General features: G+C 47.1%; 1 protein-coding gene across 1 annotated transcript in view; it reads right to left on the bottom strand.

Annotated features, from left to right (window-relative positions):
• The window catches only part of LOC122165300 (CREB binding protein), a 77441-nt gene extending 58100 nt beyond the window's left edge, over positions 1–19341 (bottom strand). Inside the window, exons 1-3 of the mRNA XM_042828165.1 lie at positions 19333–19341; positions 18858–18984; positions 10630–11342 (exon numbers count right to left, since the gene is read on the bottom strand). Of these exons, the coding sequence (XP_042684099.1) occupies positions 10630–11342; positions 18858–18984; positions 19333–19341 (849 nt within the window). The remainder of the gene's footprint in view (positions 1–10629; positions 11343–18857; positions 18985–19332) is intronic.
• Between the last annotated feature and the right edge of the window lie 224 nt (positions 19342–19565).

Below are 19565 nucleotides of genomic sequence, written 5' to 3'. Positions count from 1 at the left end.
AGTAAAGCTGCAAAGGACTCCAGCTGCACACGTGAGCTGTCAGTGTGACAGCAGGGGGATGACAAGAAGGCTGGCGGAGCACACAGTGACATCCCTGTGCTCCCGGCCTGACCAGAACACTTCTGCAGCAGCAACAGTCGGGCTGCATCAACTCTTCACAAAGGATACACGAAAATGACAGGATTCTGAAAGGCCTCAAGAAGTATTCAAAGGACTAATAGGCCTGGCTACAATACGTGGTCTAATTGCAGTCTAACAGCCTAATTTACTTAGCTTATTATTTAAGCTTATTAATTAGCTTATAACATCAAGTAATGATCTTAAAGTACCAATTCTGGGAATAGAAAGGTATAAATATGTACCACCTAGCAAACACGTATCAACAGGCAAAATGTGAGGTCCTACACCTTCCAACCAAAAATAAGAGAAAGGGTAAATGACCAAATACCACTGAAACTCTGAAGATTATGCAGACTTTTTAAGAATTTTTTCTACTTAAAAACAGGGGTTAGTAAACAAAAGCCACACAGCTTTCAGTGAAAGGTGTGATTTTGTATCGCTGCTGTTATATGCTCAGTTCTTTATAATGTGGAACCTACTGATAGAAAGGGAATTAGAAGTTCTGTTCTGCTTGCCTAGACACAATGCAGAAAGATGAGAAGAAAACGACTTGGCAAGCAAAAACAATGTAAGAACGTGACCATACTGCCACCTCCACTAACCACCAAAGCCCAGGAGAGCAGCGCTGCAGAACAGAAACCCAAACCTGCACCACAGCAGAGCACCATCCTCTGCCCCACAGCATAGAGGTGGCTAAGCACAGCTCCAAGGCACTGCTCCTCCCAGCAGCATGGCAGCCCACGGAGCTCACTTTCATGCATGCGCTCACTCAGCCCAGCAGCAGGAAAGCAGCTTCTCCACACTGACTGCTGTGAGGTCGGCCAGGGCCCCTGCTCCTCCCCTTCCCCAAATCCACGCTTCACTCACCGCTTTGGAATTCACCAGTCAATTTGACCCATTTTCATTAAAGGCCTCACAGATAAAATTAATTTCCTAAGCTTGCTGCGTAAACAGATGGACAGGTGAGCTACGGTGCTCCAATCAGCATCACCACGAAGAGAGGGCACAAAGGATTCTGCCACTTCCCCCAGTGCTCACCAGGCAGTGTCTGCAGGCGCTGAATGAGCCCCGTTAGTGCTGCCAGCACAGCAGAGAGGTAATGTGAGGATGGGGCAGGGAGCATGATGGTGCATGCAGGGGATCAGGAAGGACTCGGGCCCGTATAGTAGCAGCATGAAGGCACTCAGCCCACACCACACTTAGATCTGGTCTGCCCGTGTTCTTGGAAATAGGAAAATAAAGGGAGAGCCTCTATTCTGCCAATTTGCTCCTGTACCTCTCACTCTGACAGAACAGCTGCAGCAGGAAGACAAAGATGCCTTTTAGCAACCACCACCATCCTTACATCTCTCTGAATTTAGTCTGTGAGACAAAAGCTAAAAATGATCTCTAAGCTCAGATTAGTCATTTACATTATTATGCCTGCGAACAGAACATACATGTCAGAATTAAGGAGTGAAGAGGGAAATCGGGCATCTTAGATGTGACCTGGTTTGACAAGAGGCCAGGTCACAAACTAAGGGCAGTGTCACCAAGCAGGGCACATGAGAACTGTGCGTTCAGCAGCAGGAATGGCTCCAGGAAGACAGAACTGTCACTGCTTTCCCGTACATCTTGTGCATCTGCAAGGAGAGATGCTCCCCCTGTTGCCTCCTATTTATCCCTGGAAGAACCTGACGTGAAACACTATGCTAAATGCTAAGCAGATAATAAGTGTTTCCACCTTTCAAGAGCTACTTGTGAACGATGATTCAGTTTTCTGAACGTTTAATCTACAGCTTTAAGGTTACGCCATAATCAAGAGCCTTAGGTTGACTGAACAGCCGTGAATCACATATGAGCATCTCAGAGAAAATGAACCAAACCTTCCACAGCCACTGCTGCTCAGCATCTCACATGCCTCATTCAAAATCCCCTATTACATCACAGGCATATGGGGGATGATATTTTTCCCTTGTATTTTTTTGAAGAAACAACTAGCATAACATAAGAATCCTTCACTCCGTATTTTGACCCAGAGATTCAGAAAGCATCCTTTGGGCTTGGCACACAAGGAATAATTTCACACAGAGGAACAGCGGAGCACTTCTGCCCCTGAGCTCTGCTGCTGGCGGTTGCCACAGGAGCAGTGATGGTCTGAGCTCCTGTGCCTGCTGCCACCAGGTCACACACCTGCATACTCTTTATCCCACCCTTCTGTGGCATCACCAAAACCAGTCTCTTAACACTCTACCATTGCACTAAGCCTTCAGGTTCTTTGCCATCACTGGATGTGCTTAAAACGTGGGCTTTCAACAGATGGTTACAAAGCTCAGCACTGTGACCCCCTTCTCCCTTCCCACCCACTGACTCCTTTTTGCTACCAGAAACAATATAACCTTGCTTTGTTTAAATCATTTTAACTTACCTACGATCTTCCTCACTTTGACAGAAAGGTAAGGAAATGGAGCACTGAGGTGTCCTGGTGCTCACCAATGATAACTGGCAGCACGCAAAGCACTGGCAACGCAGGAGCGAGGTGTCGTAACGTAATGGAGGAACACCAGGAATGCAGGCTGACAGCAGCCGCTTTCAGCACTGTTAGTCAGCAGCAGGACAGCTGCGCACGGTGCCCTCCTGCCTTCCAGCGGTCACGCAGTGGGAGGCAGGCAGCCCCAGCTCCGTGCTGCCATCCGCAGCGCCCCAGCCAGCAGGACAGCCGCCAGCTCCCGGCTCGGCCCCTGCAGCCGATCCCTCCTGGTGCCTGCGAGCTGCAGCCCCGCACTTTGGACTCTTATCTCCCTCTGGAATGAAACACGAAGCTTCGGTGCGAGGCAAGGTCCACCTGGCTGATCACGGCTACCAAGGAAGCGCGACAGAGAGGTCTGGTGGGGATTTGTGCACGCTGGTGAGGAGGGAAGGACAGGCTTTCTTTACTACGCTGGCACCATCTTCTATCTGTTTGCTGACAAAAATGATGCAAGCCTTTACTAATTGCTGTTTTATCCTATAGGAACACGTTCCAAAAGAAAGTCACCACGGTGCTTGCAATGTAAATGCCAGAGGGACAGATGGAGAAGCAAGGAAAAAATTAATCATTTTGTGGCAAAGAGCCAATGGCAACACCAAAAAAAAGAAAAGGAATTCAGTTTAAGTGCAAGAATGGAGACAAGGCCACTGCCTGCACTGGAGGAGCGCTCCTCACCCTCACCAACATGGCAGGTTGACAAGAACAGCACTTCAAAAACACTCACTTTTAAAGTCAGTTAACAACAAGGATGCCTTAAATAAATACACAGGAACATAAATTTTAACTTTTCAAGAATTAGTTCTGAGAATTCCATTGCGAGCTGCCTAGCAGCACCCAAAAGTTGCCTGTCTTGTGCCACCTCCGCTGCCCTCGCTCATATGCTGCTCTAATGAAAGCCCAGAAACAGATCCATGAGGTTCTACAGCATCTTCTCTCCAGTACCAAAGAAATGTAAAAAAACAAAAAACAAAAACAAACAAACAAAAACAAACCAACCAAACAAAAAACCAGAAAAAACAAACCCAAAAAACCAAACCCTGCAGATGCAGGAACCATTGTCATTTGCAGCAGCTGTTATTATAGCAGGAAAAACTGAGTAAAGCCAGAACTGAAGTCTAAGAAATGCCATTACGAGGAAGCCAGGTGCTTTATTGCCACTTGTAGTACGACTTAACCTCTTCCAAGAACTTCTCAGAGGTGAAAGACAAATTTAAGCATTCCAAGGCAACGAAATGTCTTAAAAACTTACAAATATTCCAGCATTATTACTGACATAGAAAGGTCAGAATTTTGTGGAAAAGTGCTCTTTAGGGATCTATACAGAGAAAAAAAAGCTCTTAATGCGTTTGACACTTTCAAAAAAAAAAAAAAAACACAAAAACCAACAAAACACGCTTACTCTGTATGCATGCATGCATGCATAAAACACTTTCAAACTTCCTTCTGAGAAGGCCAGCACGAGCTGATAAAATGGGATACACCACAGGAAGAACTAAAGCAATTTCTGCACTGAGCATCATTGCTGTACATCAGGAAAGCACAGCTCCGAAGGCTCACTGAGTGCTGTAACCTCAGCAAATAAGAACTCTAAGCTTTAATGAACAATTAGCAGCAAGTGACCATGCATTCTAATCACTACAAGAGCTTTCATGGCTGCCAATCAGAAAAAGGCACCAGCAGCCCTACAGAGTGTCTCAAACACCGTGAAGAGAGGAGCTCAGCTTCCTTTCCTTCCCTACGTGAGCTCCTCAGCAGACACAAATCCTGCAGGAAATTGGTTACAATGAAGGAGAAAAAAAACCACAGTGCTTCTAAAAGACACAGGTAATTATTGTATTTCAACCCAGAACCAGAGGAAAACAGAAATCAAACCGACAAGGAACAAGTTTCCACTCCAGGTTACAATGCATACACAAAAAAGAGTCAATATGGTTTACTGAAAACAACCACTTAGCTTAAATATCATAGCGTGACATTAACAGTAACCAGAGAGAAACCTAAATATAAATATTTTATACCATTGAAATAATTTGCAAGCAGTAATTTTAAGATCCAACTGTGTTTATTTGGAAACACCACACAGCATGCAGAGCTGCCCTGAGATCTCCGGAATGCTCCTCTCGGAGGACTTCACAACTCACGTGAAGCAGCCCACAGAGCTCTCAGGACGTTTTAAAGCCAGGTGAAGATCTGACGGTCATGTGGAATGCATGTGTTTAAGCAGGGTGGTGAGAACAGCCCAGGGCTGCAGACAGGGCTTGCAATGGAGCAGGAGGTGCTCAGAGCGAAGGGCTCAGCACCAGCCGCGCGCTTGGGCACACAGCACAGAACCCCAGCGTTAGTCTTGCTGAGTTCTCCAGCCCTTCCAGGGTACAAAGATCCTCTCACCGTAAAGGGGTTATTTCATTTATCCTAATTGCCAAAAGTTTCAAAGGGCATTTGTTCTATTTGCTTGTGTTTAAGGCCTGTTTGAGAAGGCACAGGACGCGGCCGGGCCTGCACCGGGCTGCAGCTGTTCTGAGAGCTCCTCTGCTTCACACAGGGATCTTTCTGTCAGTGGGCCCCAACATGTAGTGTGCCTTGCCTCCATTACGACTCACTGCAAACCAGTTCATGCTGTGGCACTGTGGCAAAGCTAAAGCACATACACGTGCTCAGCAAAGAAACAAAAAATGCGGTTCAGTGCAACTATGGCTCTGGGCCTGAAGCAGCACCAGCATGCAGAGCAGCACACGTTTCCAGGTGCTGGTCCCAGGCAGCTCTTCTAAGTAGCACAACTTCCAGAAAAAACACCCAAATCCTCATCCATCTAAATCTCAATTCTACCAACTATTTCCAATCTCAAAACCACAACTGGGATTACACAGGAACACTGACAACACAAGCAATAAGCATGGCACACTGCTCCCTTCAGCGGTTGCAGCAACTCCCCAAACAGGCACACCTTCCTGCCACAGTATGCCATGCCATACATGTCATTTGCAAAGTTTCTTCCCTTCTCTTTGTTTCTAAGAAAAAAGGACACCAGCACATAGTTCCCAGGCCGTACCACAGGCTCTTTGACACATTTCTCTATATACTTACGACCATGCGATTCACAGTGCCATCACAGCTCACTGTCACACACAAATGATAAGTGCATCATGACATAAGGAGAAGGTTTTCAGACCTCTTAAGAGATCTCGTCACCAAAAATGCTCCTGCGCAACAGGATCTGTATGTACAATTGGGACTTATTAGAAGAATTACTACAGAACAAACAATTCCTTCTGCAAGAAGCAACCTGCAACCTCTACACAGGCACACATCAATAGGCAGGCTGCCCTCTCTCAGCGAATCTTATCTCTGTGCATTAGAAAAAACAAATTGAAACGCAGCAGCAAGAAGAGATGTGGAATCAGCCTAAAAATCAGAAAGAAATCATAATGAGGATCTGAAGGTTTGTCATCTTCATAAAGCTTTGGAGACAATATCACTTTCAGTCTGTGGGTTCCAAAGAACTGGTGGCTCTCTTGATTTTACTACCAAAGTCTTCCTTCACATACACTGAGAAATCAACTCAACTCCAACACCAGAAACAGAAGCACTACATAAGGCTAACCTAAGTGACTGAGAGTTGGTGGCAAGATCCTTAATGTCAGTGCTGCGTTACTGCAGCAGAACACAGCAGCACAACTCCGCTCTAAGAAGACACCGAAATATTTCATTTTCGTCAGCTGGATGACTTGATGCAGACCGGCTCCTCCAGCCCGAGCTGGAAGCAGAGCAGAGGAAACCAAGCTGTGGTTTCCCATGAAGGCTGACTGCTCCGTTTCACACATTCTTTCAGCCTGCAGCATTAGTCAGACACAGCACGGGTACCGGCGTGAGCGTAAGAAGCAGGCAGAAGCCAAGCGGCTATCGCTTCAAGGATCTTCAATGACATTGCACAACTGCAAAGGCAATTTAGCTCGTGTACTAGAAATAGGAAACAACTCGATTCCAGGTGCCAGGAGGGACTGCTGTGGCAGGAGAGCATTTTAAGTTACCAAATCTGGTGTATCAAGTGCCAAGTCACCCACCAAGCACCGCTTTACGTGGCCATGTTTCAAACCAGAGCTGCGTTACAGATATCTTCATTTTACTAAGGGTGAGTTTTGCTGTTAGGCACTTCTATATATTTATATCCTCCTCCTGCTTGTACTACGATAAAGGCACTGTAAAAAAAAACATAAAAACACCGCTTTGGTCATCACAATACTGACTAGGGAGCTGAGCAGCTGGTCCAGTCGGTGAGCACACAGCAGCAGGGCTGGGTGGGATGCGGCTCGCGTGGCTACTCGTGCTTGCCAGAGGCTCTGCTTGCAGCCAGCCTGCTTGGCAGCCTGCTATGGACAACGTCGAGGATAAGCTGCAAATTAAGCGCAAGTCATGGTAAAACAATTCAGGCAGATCCAGACAGATTGAGAGTCACCAGAGAAACAAACGGCAGCAGCAGGCTGCGAAAACAAACACGGCGACCACGGAATGCGAATGCGAACGTCTTCGGCTGACTTAATTCACAATCAGCGAGTGCATCTCAATCTGCTACTCAGCAATAGCAGCCAGCTAATCTCTTCAAATCTTTTTTTCTCTCTTATTTGCCTTACCTCAGATTCCTCAAAACACAGAGTCAAACATTAGGACGCATACAGAAGTCTTGCTCTTGTTCTTCAGAGTTCACTGCACCATTAGATGTCCTGAAGATTACTATCCAACAGCAAACCACTGCTCAGTGAACTACAGGGAGCAAAACCGTGACTGTGCACTGCTCCGAAGAACACACACATACACAGACAGCCTGGAAACAGCAAAGAGCAGAATCCAGTTTTTACACAGCTCAGCACCAAACCACGACACAACCGGTTGTCCTGTTGGCAGACATTACAAGGGATGTGACTGTGTTCCGAGTTCCTCCTACTCTTTCATCTCAAAATTCTGCTGCAAAGTGCAATGCCATGTGGCTATTTTGATTAAAATAAAGTTAAAGCCATGAAGAACATGAATTAATTAGGTCAATAAAGTTAAGAGGCAAGACTACACTGAATTCATAGAGAAATCTGTTTTTTGCCCATTAGTGCCGTTTTGAACCGCTAAGATTTGGGTACCAGAACTCTATTACACATGCCAGATTCCCAGAGGCAATGGGGCTTAAACACATTGCACACAAGCAAGGAAAACACAGCCAACCATTTTCCCGTGATTGATGTGCTTACAGGCTCAGACTAAGATCTGACCAAACAGTGACATCCATGCACACCATACAGAGCCCCAAAAATTAGACCAACCTGCGAAGGAAACCAATCTCAATGTAGGTTTAGTAGTGCTGAGATCCACGCAGAATAAAAGGAAACTTCCCAAAGCTTTCACAGCAGCAACAGGAAGAAAGGAACGCACCACAGCAAGAGGCTGTGTGACATCCAACCTATAAGAACAACTTCCAGCTCCAGTGCCAGCCACCAGGAACCACACAGAGGTTGAATCTCCCTCATTTTATAAAGATGAACTCAATGATGACGGCAACAGAAGAGCGTGAGGCACAGAGCACGTCTGCAACGAAGCGCTGGTTTCTAGGGAAGCAATAAACCATCTGCTGAGCTTTGTTGCTACATAAGACGTTCAAAAGCCGACTACCTTCAATCTTCCACGCCAACCCTAACTTAAGGTGATTCTCTAGATGGTCTGAACACATTTTCTAGACCTAATGAACTTTGCAAAAGCGATTACAACAAAAAGGAACAATTTCACCAGTGCTGGAAATGACTGTGACTAAACAACCTGTTCCTCTACCCCCCACCCCGTGGTATTTGTTCAGAGAAGAAGAATCCTTCTGATCTTTTAATCAGATTTCTTAAAGAACTTCAACCCAAATGAAAACTATCCTTGCAGCACTGCCCATGTCCCACAGTTAGAAGCAAAACTGTTCCAGGAGAGGAGTCTGGCAATGGCTTGCATGAAGGAAGACACAGCAGTGTACACAGCTTTCCTCAGAGGCTTCCATAACATCTCAGGTCAAAATCACAAGGCAAGCACTCCATATAAACCCACAAACCGCAGTTACGGCCAATAAAGCATTCAGATCCTTGCTATACTAATCTGGTGTATCTGTAAATAACTCACACAATCTTTTCAGCAGAAACATCAGTTTCAGAAGAACAGACAAACCTGCTGAACTGTTTATTTACATTCCTTGAAAGCCTTCATCACAACTGGCTGACACACATCACCGTTAGGACCCTACTAGGATAACAGACTCAGCGATGGGAAGAGACTGCAGTAGGATGCCAAACTGAAATGCCTATTCCAAAAAGAAAACAACAAAACCAAGAAAAATGGAGAACACCTCTGTTTGTGAGATGGAAATCCAGGGAGCAAGACATTTGGAAATGCACTACACAGCAGGAGAAGCCAATGACGTAAGGACCAGGGATTTTCTCACTACTCTTTTCCAAAGTAATTCTTGCTCAATCTTACTCCTTGAACTAATGCTGAGAACACCCAGATCATCTTCCTCAGCTCGAGCATCCCACTTGCAGCTGGCTCCAGACTATGGCTCACGTCCATATATTTGCACTGGCCTATTCCTTACCAGGGGTGGACAGGCTTACAAGAAACCATGGGACCACAGAACCTCTCCCACCAGTTTCATACTTGGTCAGATAAGACCTTAGGCAAGACCCTTTGTTCCTGCGCAATTCAACTTGGATTAGTTTGCATCAAAAATCAGTAGCTTAACCACATGACTATGTTGTGGCTAGGGAAAATCTACTCCATAAATTTACGGGAAAAAGAGATAGGGTTAAAAAAGAAAAAAAGAAGAAAGCAGCTCCTTTCTTTCTGTTCAGCCCAATCCCTCCCCACGGCCAAATTAACTGATTTGGGGCTGGAAACGGATGCACTCATTTTTATGTGCTCTGACCTTCACTCAGATCACAAGCATCTCTGCCTTAAGCAGCGGGATCCCTTTTGGTGGCATCCGAATGCTCTTTGTACTTTCATGTTCGAGAACCAAACAAACCACCCAGTACTCCACCATCCACATTTCTTAAGAAAACCATTCCCAACTGGGCTTTCTTTTGTCAGGCAGTGCAATTTTTTCCAGAATTCTTAACACAATGAATTAACACACACACCAATAAATTACAATGATGAGTGGTGTGCGGATGGATGAAAGATTAGAGATGGAATTCCTTTCCAATAACAGAATGTTTCACCATCAGAATCCAAGGGAGGAGCTGCACCAACGCCACACCAGAGATGAGGCCCAGTGCTACCCAGCTGAGACAGAAGGAGCAGCACTCTTCACCTCTAATCACATCTCTGAGCTTAGACCAGTGAAGTCAAGGGCTAAAAAGCAATGACTGTATCAAGCAGGGACCACAGCAGTGCCCCAAGACACAGGCAGAAGCTTCCACAGGTATGCACACTCTGCAAAGGCCACTAAGCTGCTTCTTGCCAATACTGTCCCTCCCTTTTGTAGAGTTCAGATTAGCTTTGCAACCCATGTAAAATTTCGTATTTCCAGATTAGTGCTCCTGTATGTGAAAAACATTCAGTGCACAGCTACTGACAGCAGCCCTTGACAAGAGGACAAGTGCTATACCTCTCCCTCTTCAAACTCCTTAAGATCTCACACTGCTTCAGAGCACATTGCTGTCTGGCAGATATAACGAGATCCTGCACAGAAATAATTACTTGTCCCCTTTTTTTTGCAAATTTAAGCTGTTCTTTTCTAATCCACACTGCTAAGACAAAATCCAACGTTTAACTCTCAGGATGTGTTTTCACACGATCGCATTGCTGATCACATGACAAACCAGCTTCAATATTTCATATCACTGGTCTCTGAAACCGGTAACTGCAGACTCAAGAAAGCACATTATTTTGTTCTGCTCCTCAAAAATGGACTACTAATTTTTCAAAACACCTGAGTGGGAAAAATGCAAGTGCAAAACACGGAATACGTTAAATTGTGTACATACTTTTGTAATTGCTCCTGTCTGTGCTGTGTTCAGCCCGGTGTGACCAGCCATCTGTGGAGACACTTGGGTTAAAGTCTCTGCCAGCACACTGCCTGCATTCCCCTGCATGGCAGGGGCAGAATATTGCATTCCTGCTCCCCTTCCTCTTCCAGCTGCCCCAAGAGATCCATTCATTACCTGCCCTTGTCCTTGCTGAGGCTGATTCATTAAACTGTGACCAGAATTACTGTTGAGAAGGCTCTGGTGTGTCTGACTGAAATTAGTATTCATACATATTCCAGGTCCAGTCTGTGATGTTGCAGGGCTGCTCGTCACCATCCCCACTTGTTTTTGTGCTTGAGAGTTCAGTGTTTGTGATGCAGGTGTGGTAGGTCCAGAGGTGCTGGCAACTTGCTTTGCCAGGCCTGAAGCAGAAGAGTCTCCCTGGTTTAATGGGCTCTTACCCATAGCACCCAGGTTGCCGATGCTCGCGCTGTTCGGCTGCCCCTGCACTTGACTCCCGACTCCCTGCTGGACAGGGCTATTTGAGTTCACATTTCCAATTCCTGGGTTTAAGGAAGAGCCGCTGCCTCCCCTCAGAAGTTCAGAAAGTTGTTTGTGTTTGGAAGCTGCATCTGGAACGAGGTTCCCACTGCTATTCAAAAGGCCCAACTCGCCATTGGGGATCAGCTCATCAGGAAGATCATTTTCCAAGTCAAACAAAGATCCAAAATCTGCAAGTTAAAACAGAAACACAAGTAAGGAAAACATAACAAGTAAGCGACTAAAACATTCATCTACAGTACTTTGTACTGGTCTGAAAATAGCTGTGCATTGAGGAATATCTTCACCCAAGACAATCAGTGCTGTCGGCAAGTGAGTGAGTGCTCCCATGACAAGAAGTCCAGGGCCCTTCAGAAAGCAGACAGAAATACTTACTACATACACGCAGAAATAAAGGGTAAAACGTAAGTCATTAAGTATTAGTTTTATTGCACAACTTGGCAAAACATTTTACCATGCTTAAGAAACTGAGGTGGTGGCATCTTACCCAAGTCCCAAGTCTCTTGTGCCTACACTGAAAGAACAATACAGAAGTATCAGGGGAGGTTTTCTGATTGACTTACGCTCTCCAAACAGCTATTACATCACATCTCCAGCCTCCTGAGTAATCCCAGGCCACTGCATTCCACCCCAAAATCCCACCACAACACTGCCACTTGGGTTTTGCATATGACCTTCCAGTGAGGCCTCAAAGCTTAATCAGAGGGAACTATGCTTCTTGGAAGTGCTGATCCCAGCCTCACACATCAATGTGTTCAATATCAGTCGCTAAGTTCTTTCTGTTCGTTTGTACAAACTATGATGTGCTACATCTCAAAGGCTCCCGAATGACACGCTCAGCATGTTCTTCTCACAGTGCCTCACTTCTCACACCCTCAACAGCTCCAATCACTCAAATTGCTCTCTAAGTGCCCATCCCTCATTTATCATATTCCGTATTGACAGAGGTAATCCACATATGCTCCAGATGGGCAAAATAAATCAATCAAGTCTTCATTACAGCCCTTGAAGGAGCTGCTTTGCCATGCTGCAACGCCCAAAGTGAAAATACCCAAACACACACCACACAACTCAGTTGTTTTCGTTTATTTAAAACAAGCAGCTCAAGTTCACCAAAATGTTATACTGCACATTGTCAGCAGTGTCTGTGCAACAATGTTATTTCAGTATGCGACTAAAATATGAAGTTATTTGATTGGTATGAAGGTACTTACTACAAATTTGTAGACATAAGAAGTGTGTACATCCATATTAAGAAAGGAAACACACAAGCAGACCACCCCAGCTCATCAGTTCAAACACCAAACATCTCTGCAAAGCTTCCCAATCCGAGGACAGTGGTTCTAAAGCAACCACTCATTACCATTATCTAACAGGACTGTATGAAGGACTGTATGCCTCTCCAAAGCCAGCCCTGAGCAATCCTCGTCCGTCGCAGTGAAACTAAACCAAAACACTCCCAGGTTAGAGTAAACAGGAGTTATTTTCTAAAGACAGGAATCCCTAATGCTGTATAATCTTAAAGTTCAACTCAGTGCTCCACCACAAGCAATCAGTGCACGGCTCAGGCTGCAGAACTGCCCTAAGAACACCCCATGTGCATTTTGGAACTGAAACAGCAAAACTCGCAGCACATTTAACCTGTACGAAGAAGCCAGGATGCCCTACTAATAACTTTCAGCCCATTGAAACACAGTGCAGGCCATCAGCACTCAAATTTTCAGTTCATCCTGGAGAACAAGCGTTCAGCTGTGCTGCAAAATGACCACAGAGTGACATAAACCATCACAGAAAGGCGCACCCAGGTTCGACCCCTGCCTCTCCTGAGCAGCACGTCCTTCACAGCCCTGCCCCTGTGCCAAGCCCATAAGCCCTGACACAACGCTGTCCCTCCTGCCCTCTTCCAAGCAGGGAAGCAGTAAGCCAACATTTTCTGAAGCCAATTTTGTGCACTGAAGTATTCGTCCTCCTTTTCTTATGGAAGTAACCCTCTACTCGTTCAGTTCTCCTTTTCCACCTGCCTTTCACAGGAGCTCCTGGAGCACTGCATCTCTTGGCGATTGCTTCACCACCTCTCCCCCTCTTTCACACACAAGCCTGTGACGCTACTTACACTGCAGTTTGTGCCTCTTGCAGTGCATTTTATTGACCCTTCTTCTTACAAGCTAAACTCACGTCAAGCTCTCCCCTCCAAGCCCCAGCACCCACTCCCAGTGGCTCTGCCTGGGCTGTCCCCACAGGGGCTCTGCAGAGCAGCTCCATGGATGGGGACACAGCACTGAGGATCTGGGTACCTTGAGCCTCGCCTCACTTCTCCAGGGAACCTGTGTAAACCCCACTGCAGCATCCTTACACTCTGCTGCAGTAAAACTGCTCGTGCTTCAGGAACAAAAGGTGGTGCGTGAGTATGCATGGCTGGGGGAGACAAGAAACAAGACATGAAGACATTGCTATAGCTCAAAAAAAAAAAAAAAAAAAAAAGAAGAAGAAGAAAGTTTTTTTCCAGTCCCATTTCCAAACTGAACACTGCACTCCAGCATCCTAGTTTTTTTTTTTTTCGTTCTGCTGCCTGGACGCTTCACCATGCAGTCAGAGCCAAGGGCTGGAAATGTTTTTGCAGCTTATGAGAAGAGTGAAGAAAGCATTTGGGAATACCGCCTCTTAAATCCCAACACATCCCGCCCCTCTTCAGCTCCTGTACATTCATGTCAGGCACGGAAATTTTACTGCTCTGCCAGCAGGAAAACACAGAACAGGTAAACAGCTTTGCATGGCAGCTGTGTAAAAACTCACTGTTCAGATGTCCAGGCAGGAATTAAGCATTCTGCTTTTATACTGCAATCAGAACTGCACATGTTACATCAACACGAGGTGTATTTTACAGCAGTTATACGACAGAAAACAAAAGCCCACCTAAGCATGTCCACCAATCTATGAAGACATGAGATGGTCTTGGCAGTTACAGGTATGCGTGTCTATGCACACAAAAATCTGCCCTAACAGAACACGACCCATTTCTGCAGCAGCCAAATGGCAATGACCTCCAGCACAAAGGCAGGTCTCCCCCGACACAGAACCAAACCCTCATCCGTCAGGAGGGAGGGAGAAGCACCGAACAATTCAAACTCTGCCACTTTTCCCAAAGGCCTCCTTTTCCAAGCTGAGAATTCACTGCTCTCTGAGCATCCATTTGCACACAGGAGATAACACGCTTGAGACGCACTCTCTCCTGATTTCAGACTCACGGGCTGCAATGTTGCTTTACTTTCCCGGACAGCACTTTCAGCAACTGCTACAAAAATAAAACAAGTTTCCTCCCAGATGTTTTCAGAACTGTCACACTCTCAGGTAGAACACCGCCATCCATACAACTACTTGCAACTGTTACCAGATTCTTTCCTATCGTTTCAAAGTCACCGCTGTCCCCTCAGCTGTCTGGGGAGGTGGCACATCCTGAAGTATTCCCTTCCCTGCTCTCCGCCTGGTATGTGGAAGACATTAAAGCAGGTGGTCAGCTGCTTCAATCCAGTCTCAGCTTTGTGGCATGACTGCTGCTTGCAACGTGACAGGGCACCTTCCCATGCACGGGGCCACGGCTGAAGACGCATGCAGGTCCCGGCAGGCAGGCTGTATTCTCACCACACCGTTCCTTCCATGCCAGCAGAGCTGTTACACTGCAACGAGCCTGGGTTTGTTTTGTGAGGCTGCTTTCAGACCCCAGCAGACAAAGCCCCAACAGTTCAGGGCTCAGCGGCTCCGCAGGCCCCTGGCAGGTACCCTGCTCAATGGGCACACTGTTTGGGGCGGGCAGCAGCTCCCACACCCAACCCACCCCATTTCAACAGGCAAAGATTCTGTGATTTATTGTTTCACAATAGACAGCACATTTGAAGTTCTAAGAGCAATTAAAAATACCTTTTTTTGGGAGAAAAAAAAAAAAAGATTTCCAGTAAGGAAGTTTTCCATTAATGCCCTCACCTGATGAGGCAAACACACACCAATCTGATGTGCCCAACCTGGTGTTCAGCCACCAGGCTGGGACAGACAGCAGTGGGGCATGTGGGGCAGGTAAAGAAGCCCAAAAGGCTGGAGGGGGGAAGAGCCAAATGCTTCTCCACAACTGAATGCCACGTAGGGCACAGACAAGAAGCAACGCGATGGTAAGTTCCTAAATTGGATCTGCTTGGTCCACTAACCAGAAGGGACACTATCAGCTTAGAACCCAGCTCATTTCATGAACAAGGTAAAGTACTTTCAAACTCACAGAAAAATCTCTCCACCTGTTTTCGTAAGACTTCAGCAACTAAGTGACTTTTCAAACCTGAAGCTCATTACACTAAGCAAACAAATCAGGAAGTTAATGAGAAAGAATCTGTCCTCTGCTAGCCTCTATGCCTCCTCCAGCAGCACTCAGCTTCAGAACTGCTCCTGACAGCAGGCCTGACTTCTTGGGACACAAAAAACACACATAGCTGGATCCTCTAAGCCACATCCAATGGGCAGCACCAAACAGCTGCCTGACCCCGGGATGTCCAGCTGCCTTCTGTCCCCAGCTCTGCCCTGCTGCCTTCTCACCACCCTGAAAAACAGAACGGAATAAGCTGAAACACACACTGATAACTGAGTTTAATTCCTTGCCTCTTCCCACCTGCACTCTGTGTGTCATCAAGTCATAAAACCAAGTTTGTCCTTCTACTGTATTTATTCAAATCATCTCCATCTTTTCATGCTCACAATGAAGACACAGCGTGCTAAAGGTCCCCAAAAACACGACACTAGCTTCTGTCAGATCTGCTTCTACACGGGGGAAAAAAAGTCATCAATTACTGGAATGTTCTGCTATTAACACAAAGTAATACGTAAGGGCACGTTAAATGTCCCTGGTACCAAAATGAACATAGAGAAGAAAATTTTAAAAAACCACATTCAGGTAAGTGAGCGTTTTATCTCTTCCTGGATGCCAGAGGGGAAAAAGAACACACAGAAAAGAAAAACGAAACCACAAAAAATGCGTGGCAGAAGAAAGGCAACGTGGTCTGTTCTGGAAGCATCGGACGGCAAGCGCTGGATCCGCTCTGCTTTCCTCCGGTCCTGCACAGCCCCTCTGTAACTATTCTTCCTCTCAATTGCTTCCCAAGGTGTCTCCACCGTTTTGACAGTGCCGCTATGCCTGCTCTCATGAGCAGCTTCCAATCCTACCCAGCAGCACCAACAGCAGCCTGTGAGCCGGCACAGCTCACGCAGCTCTCGGGCTGCGCAGCACAGCACGGCTTGTCGACCCGCCTTGCTGCAGGAGCAGAGCTGCAGGCAGGAGTTAGCTTTGCTTTCAGATCACCCTGTTGAAGATTAAATATTTTAAGGTTCTCGAAGCACATTACTGGAACTGAGGCCTCGCTTTTTCATCCTACCACAAACACATGAATCTTTCCCGGCATCCTAATTTAACAGCTGACAAAACGTTGAAGTTCGAGGTGACCATTTCAAGCAAAATCACGTGAGATGCCAGTAATAAACGGCAGGCACTTGCTTAAGGCAGCACGAAACGCACAGCGAACCAATGCCAGCACAGAATGCCCCCAGCCATCCCACACCATGACGGATCTACACCGTGCCACCCTCACCACACATCTGGAGAAGACCCAGCCACAGCTCCCCAAGATGTGCATTATCTCGACAGCCTAACGGTGACCGTGACGCTCTGACACTCCCTGCCTACCGGCTTCTTATCAAAGACACGGGTCGACACGAGGTGCTGCACATTTTAAACGGCTCAGTCCTCCATCCTCCTCAGTGTGAGTGATGGCACCGGCAGGGAGAGCTCCGTCCTTCCATCAGCCCGTGGAAAGGCTCACCTCTGTGCAGGGCTGTCACACAGCAGGCCTACCTCTGCCCGGAACAGAACAGCGAGGATTAACGTGCACTTACAAGTGTGTCACAAACCAGAAGCAGTATGCAACATTACAGTAAAAAAACAAGTTTTGTGTCTCCTTGTGGCTACTGCAAATCACAGAGTGATGGATGTTTCCTTTCTCTTTCCTTTAAAGCTTTTTCCCTCCCGACTTCTGGGACCAAATGATAAGTGAGGGCAGTCTGTCAGCAATTGCAATTAGGCTGTGCGAAAGCACAAATCGCAAACGCGCTGAGCACACAGAAGGAACCAACAGCACGCAGGCACTTGAAACTTTTTTCTTTTTAGAATACATCTGACTCTTAAGAAAGCTTCCAACTACAACTGACTGAATACAAAACCGGCATCTGCTCAAATCTGCCTTACTGCAAAGCACTGATTTCAGCGAGCAGAGGCTGTTCTGAATCACTCTCATTAACGCCTTCCTCAAGGAGTCCATGAAACTTAGGAAATGACCTCGCAGCCACCACAAGGCAGATTTCCACATCAGGTTTCCAGCTTTCTTTGCCCCATTAGAGAAAACTACACCGGAGATGACACAGAAGTCGTGTCACCCGTGCAGCAACACCCACTACAGCACTCATCACACACGGACTCTCAGGTGCAGCACAAGCAGGCAGGGCTGCAGCCTGCAGCGGTGTGGCACTGGGAAGCCTGCCCCGCTGACAGCAGCTCTTACTGACAGCACGGCCATTCCCTGTGAGCTCCCACAGCTGTAGAGATACCCTCAGAGAAGCAATTATGTTTGTATGTGGATATGAACATTATCGCAAATCAAAGGGACCGGACCCATCCGGATGATAATGGGAAAGTCTCTTCTCAGTGAGGATTTTGAAGAGCGTGTGTGTCTGGGTTAAAGATTTAGATTCTGAGCTCCCAGTGGCTGAATTAGCACTGATAATATAGCTCCAGATTCCTTTTGATTCACAACCTGGCTCTACGCAATAGTAGTTGTTTGAGACATCTCTATTAAGGACAGCATTCCAAACGAAAGAATTAGGTTCTCTCTGCATCTCAGACATCTGAGAAGACAGATGGAAAACATAACATATGTTACAAGGAAGATTTACAAAGCAAAAATTCTTGAAAGTGTAAATCAAATTAGGATGGAAGTGTCAAATTTCTAAGTCGTCCCACATGTTTTTTCATTGTATAAAAGACAAACTGCAGAATTTTTCCAATCCCAAATTCTCAGTTCCCTCTGATTCCTTTGCTGATTAAACAGCACTGCGATAACACAGCAGTGCTTCCGCACGTGTTATTCTGCTAGCAGGTAACGACAGAGAGCAAAATCTCCACTAAAAAAAGACACCAACAAGCGGTGAAGTTTTCAACGTGAAGTTACAGACACAAAATCTGAACACAGCACATCGCCACAGCAATAATTAGCAGCGCTAGACTGGACTCATAACTTCCAGGAGCACCCGGACAGAACAGAAAGTGAATAACCTGCATCAGACAACTGGGAATTATCTCACAGGAGATCTGCATGGTCCAGCAGGGCTGACCCCCGAGCACTGCCTTATTTATTGCTGTCTACTGTTGGCCCAGCGTCTCCAGCAGCTCTATTGCTACTGGCCAAGGCAGCACGTTCATTTGCGGTGTTAATTTCAAGCATTTAAAGACAAAAAAGGAACCAACATAATAAAATCCCAGGCATACACACAGCTATCACTCCAAGCATGAATTAAAAGAGAAAAAGCAGAGGGGGACGAGCATAACACTACAGACTGCCACACAAAACGAGCCCGGCAGGTTATCTGCTCTGCTCCTTCACCTCGTGCAGATGCCGGTGTCAAACTCCTCGGAGACACGCAGGAAATCCCACCCTGCACACAGACCAACGGTACAGAGAGGTGCTGCGCGCAGGGTTTCGGGTGTCGGGAGGAAGGAGCAGCGTGAGGCTGAGCACAGGAAGCAATGTGCAGCGTGAGGCTGCGCTGGCTGTGCCGGCGCAGATGACAACAGCTGGAGCGGAGTTACGCCGCTCGAGCGCAAAAAGCCTGAGCCGTATCTGAATCGGGGCAGCTCGCAGCGGCGTCAGGCTCTCATCCACCATTACACACACCGGGCAAGTCCCGAGTAACAATACAGCCATTAAGCACCGGGCTGCAGGCGTCCCGTCAGCGCGAGCACCACGAGACAAAGGGAAACCCCGTGAAATAATCACGGCCGCAAGCGCCCCTGGAAAGAAGCGGGCGATGAGAAAACGCTTCCTTGCCGACCCGGGTCCGCTCGCCGACCGGGATTACCCTCCTCATCCCGGAAAAGGCCCGCGTGCCGAAGCGCTCCTCGCCGCTACGCAGCGCCGACGCCAAACTTTCGCACGCAACGCGACCGAAGGCCTGCGCCAAACTTTCCGGCTACGCAGCAACGCGCGGCTCCGCAACGCGCGGCCGGCGACGGCCCGGCGGACGGCAGCCGGCGAGGATCGCCCGCCCGAGCGCCGGTCCGGCCGCGGGCTCGCCGCTCTCAGGCCTCGGCC

This window comes from Centrocercus urophasianus, unplaced genomic scaffold (genome assembly GCF_019232065.1).
Source record: "Centrocercus urophasianus isolate 14NV4802_14NV808 unplaced genomic scaffold, USGS_Curo_1.0 seq_29, whole genome shotgun sequence".
In the NCBI taxonomy this organism is placed as follows: domain Eukaryota; kingdom Metazoa; phylum Chordata; class Aves; order Galliformes; family Phasianidae; genus Centrocercus; species Centrocercus urophasianus.
This window is presented reverse-complemented; position numbering and strand designations above follow the sequence as displayed.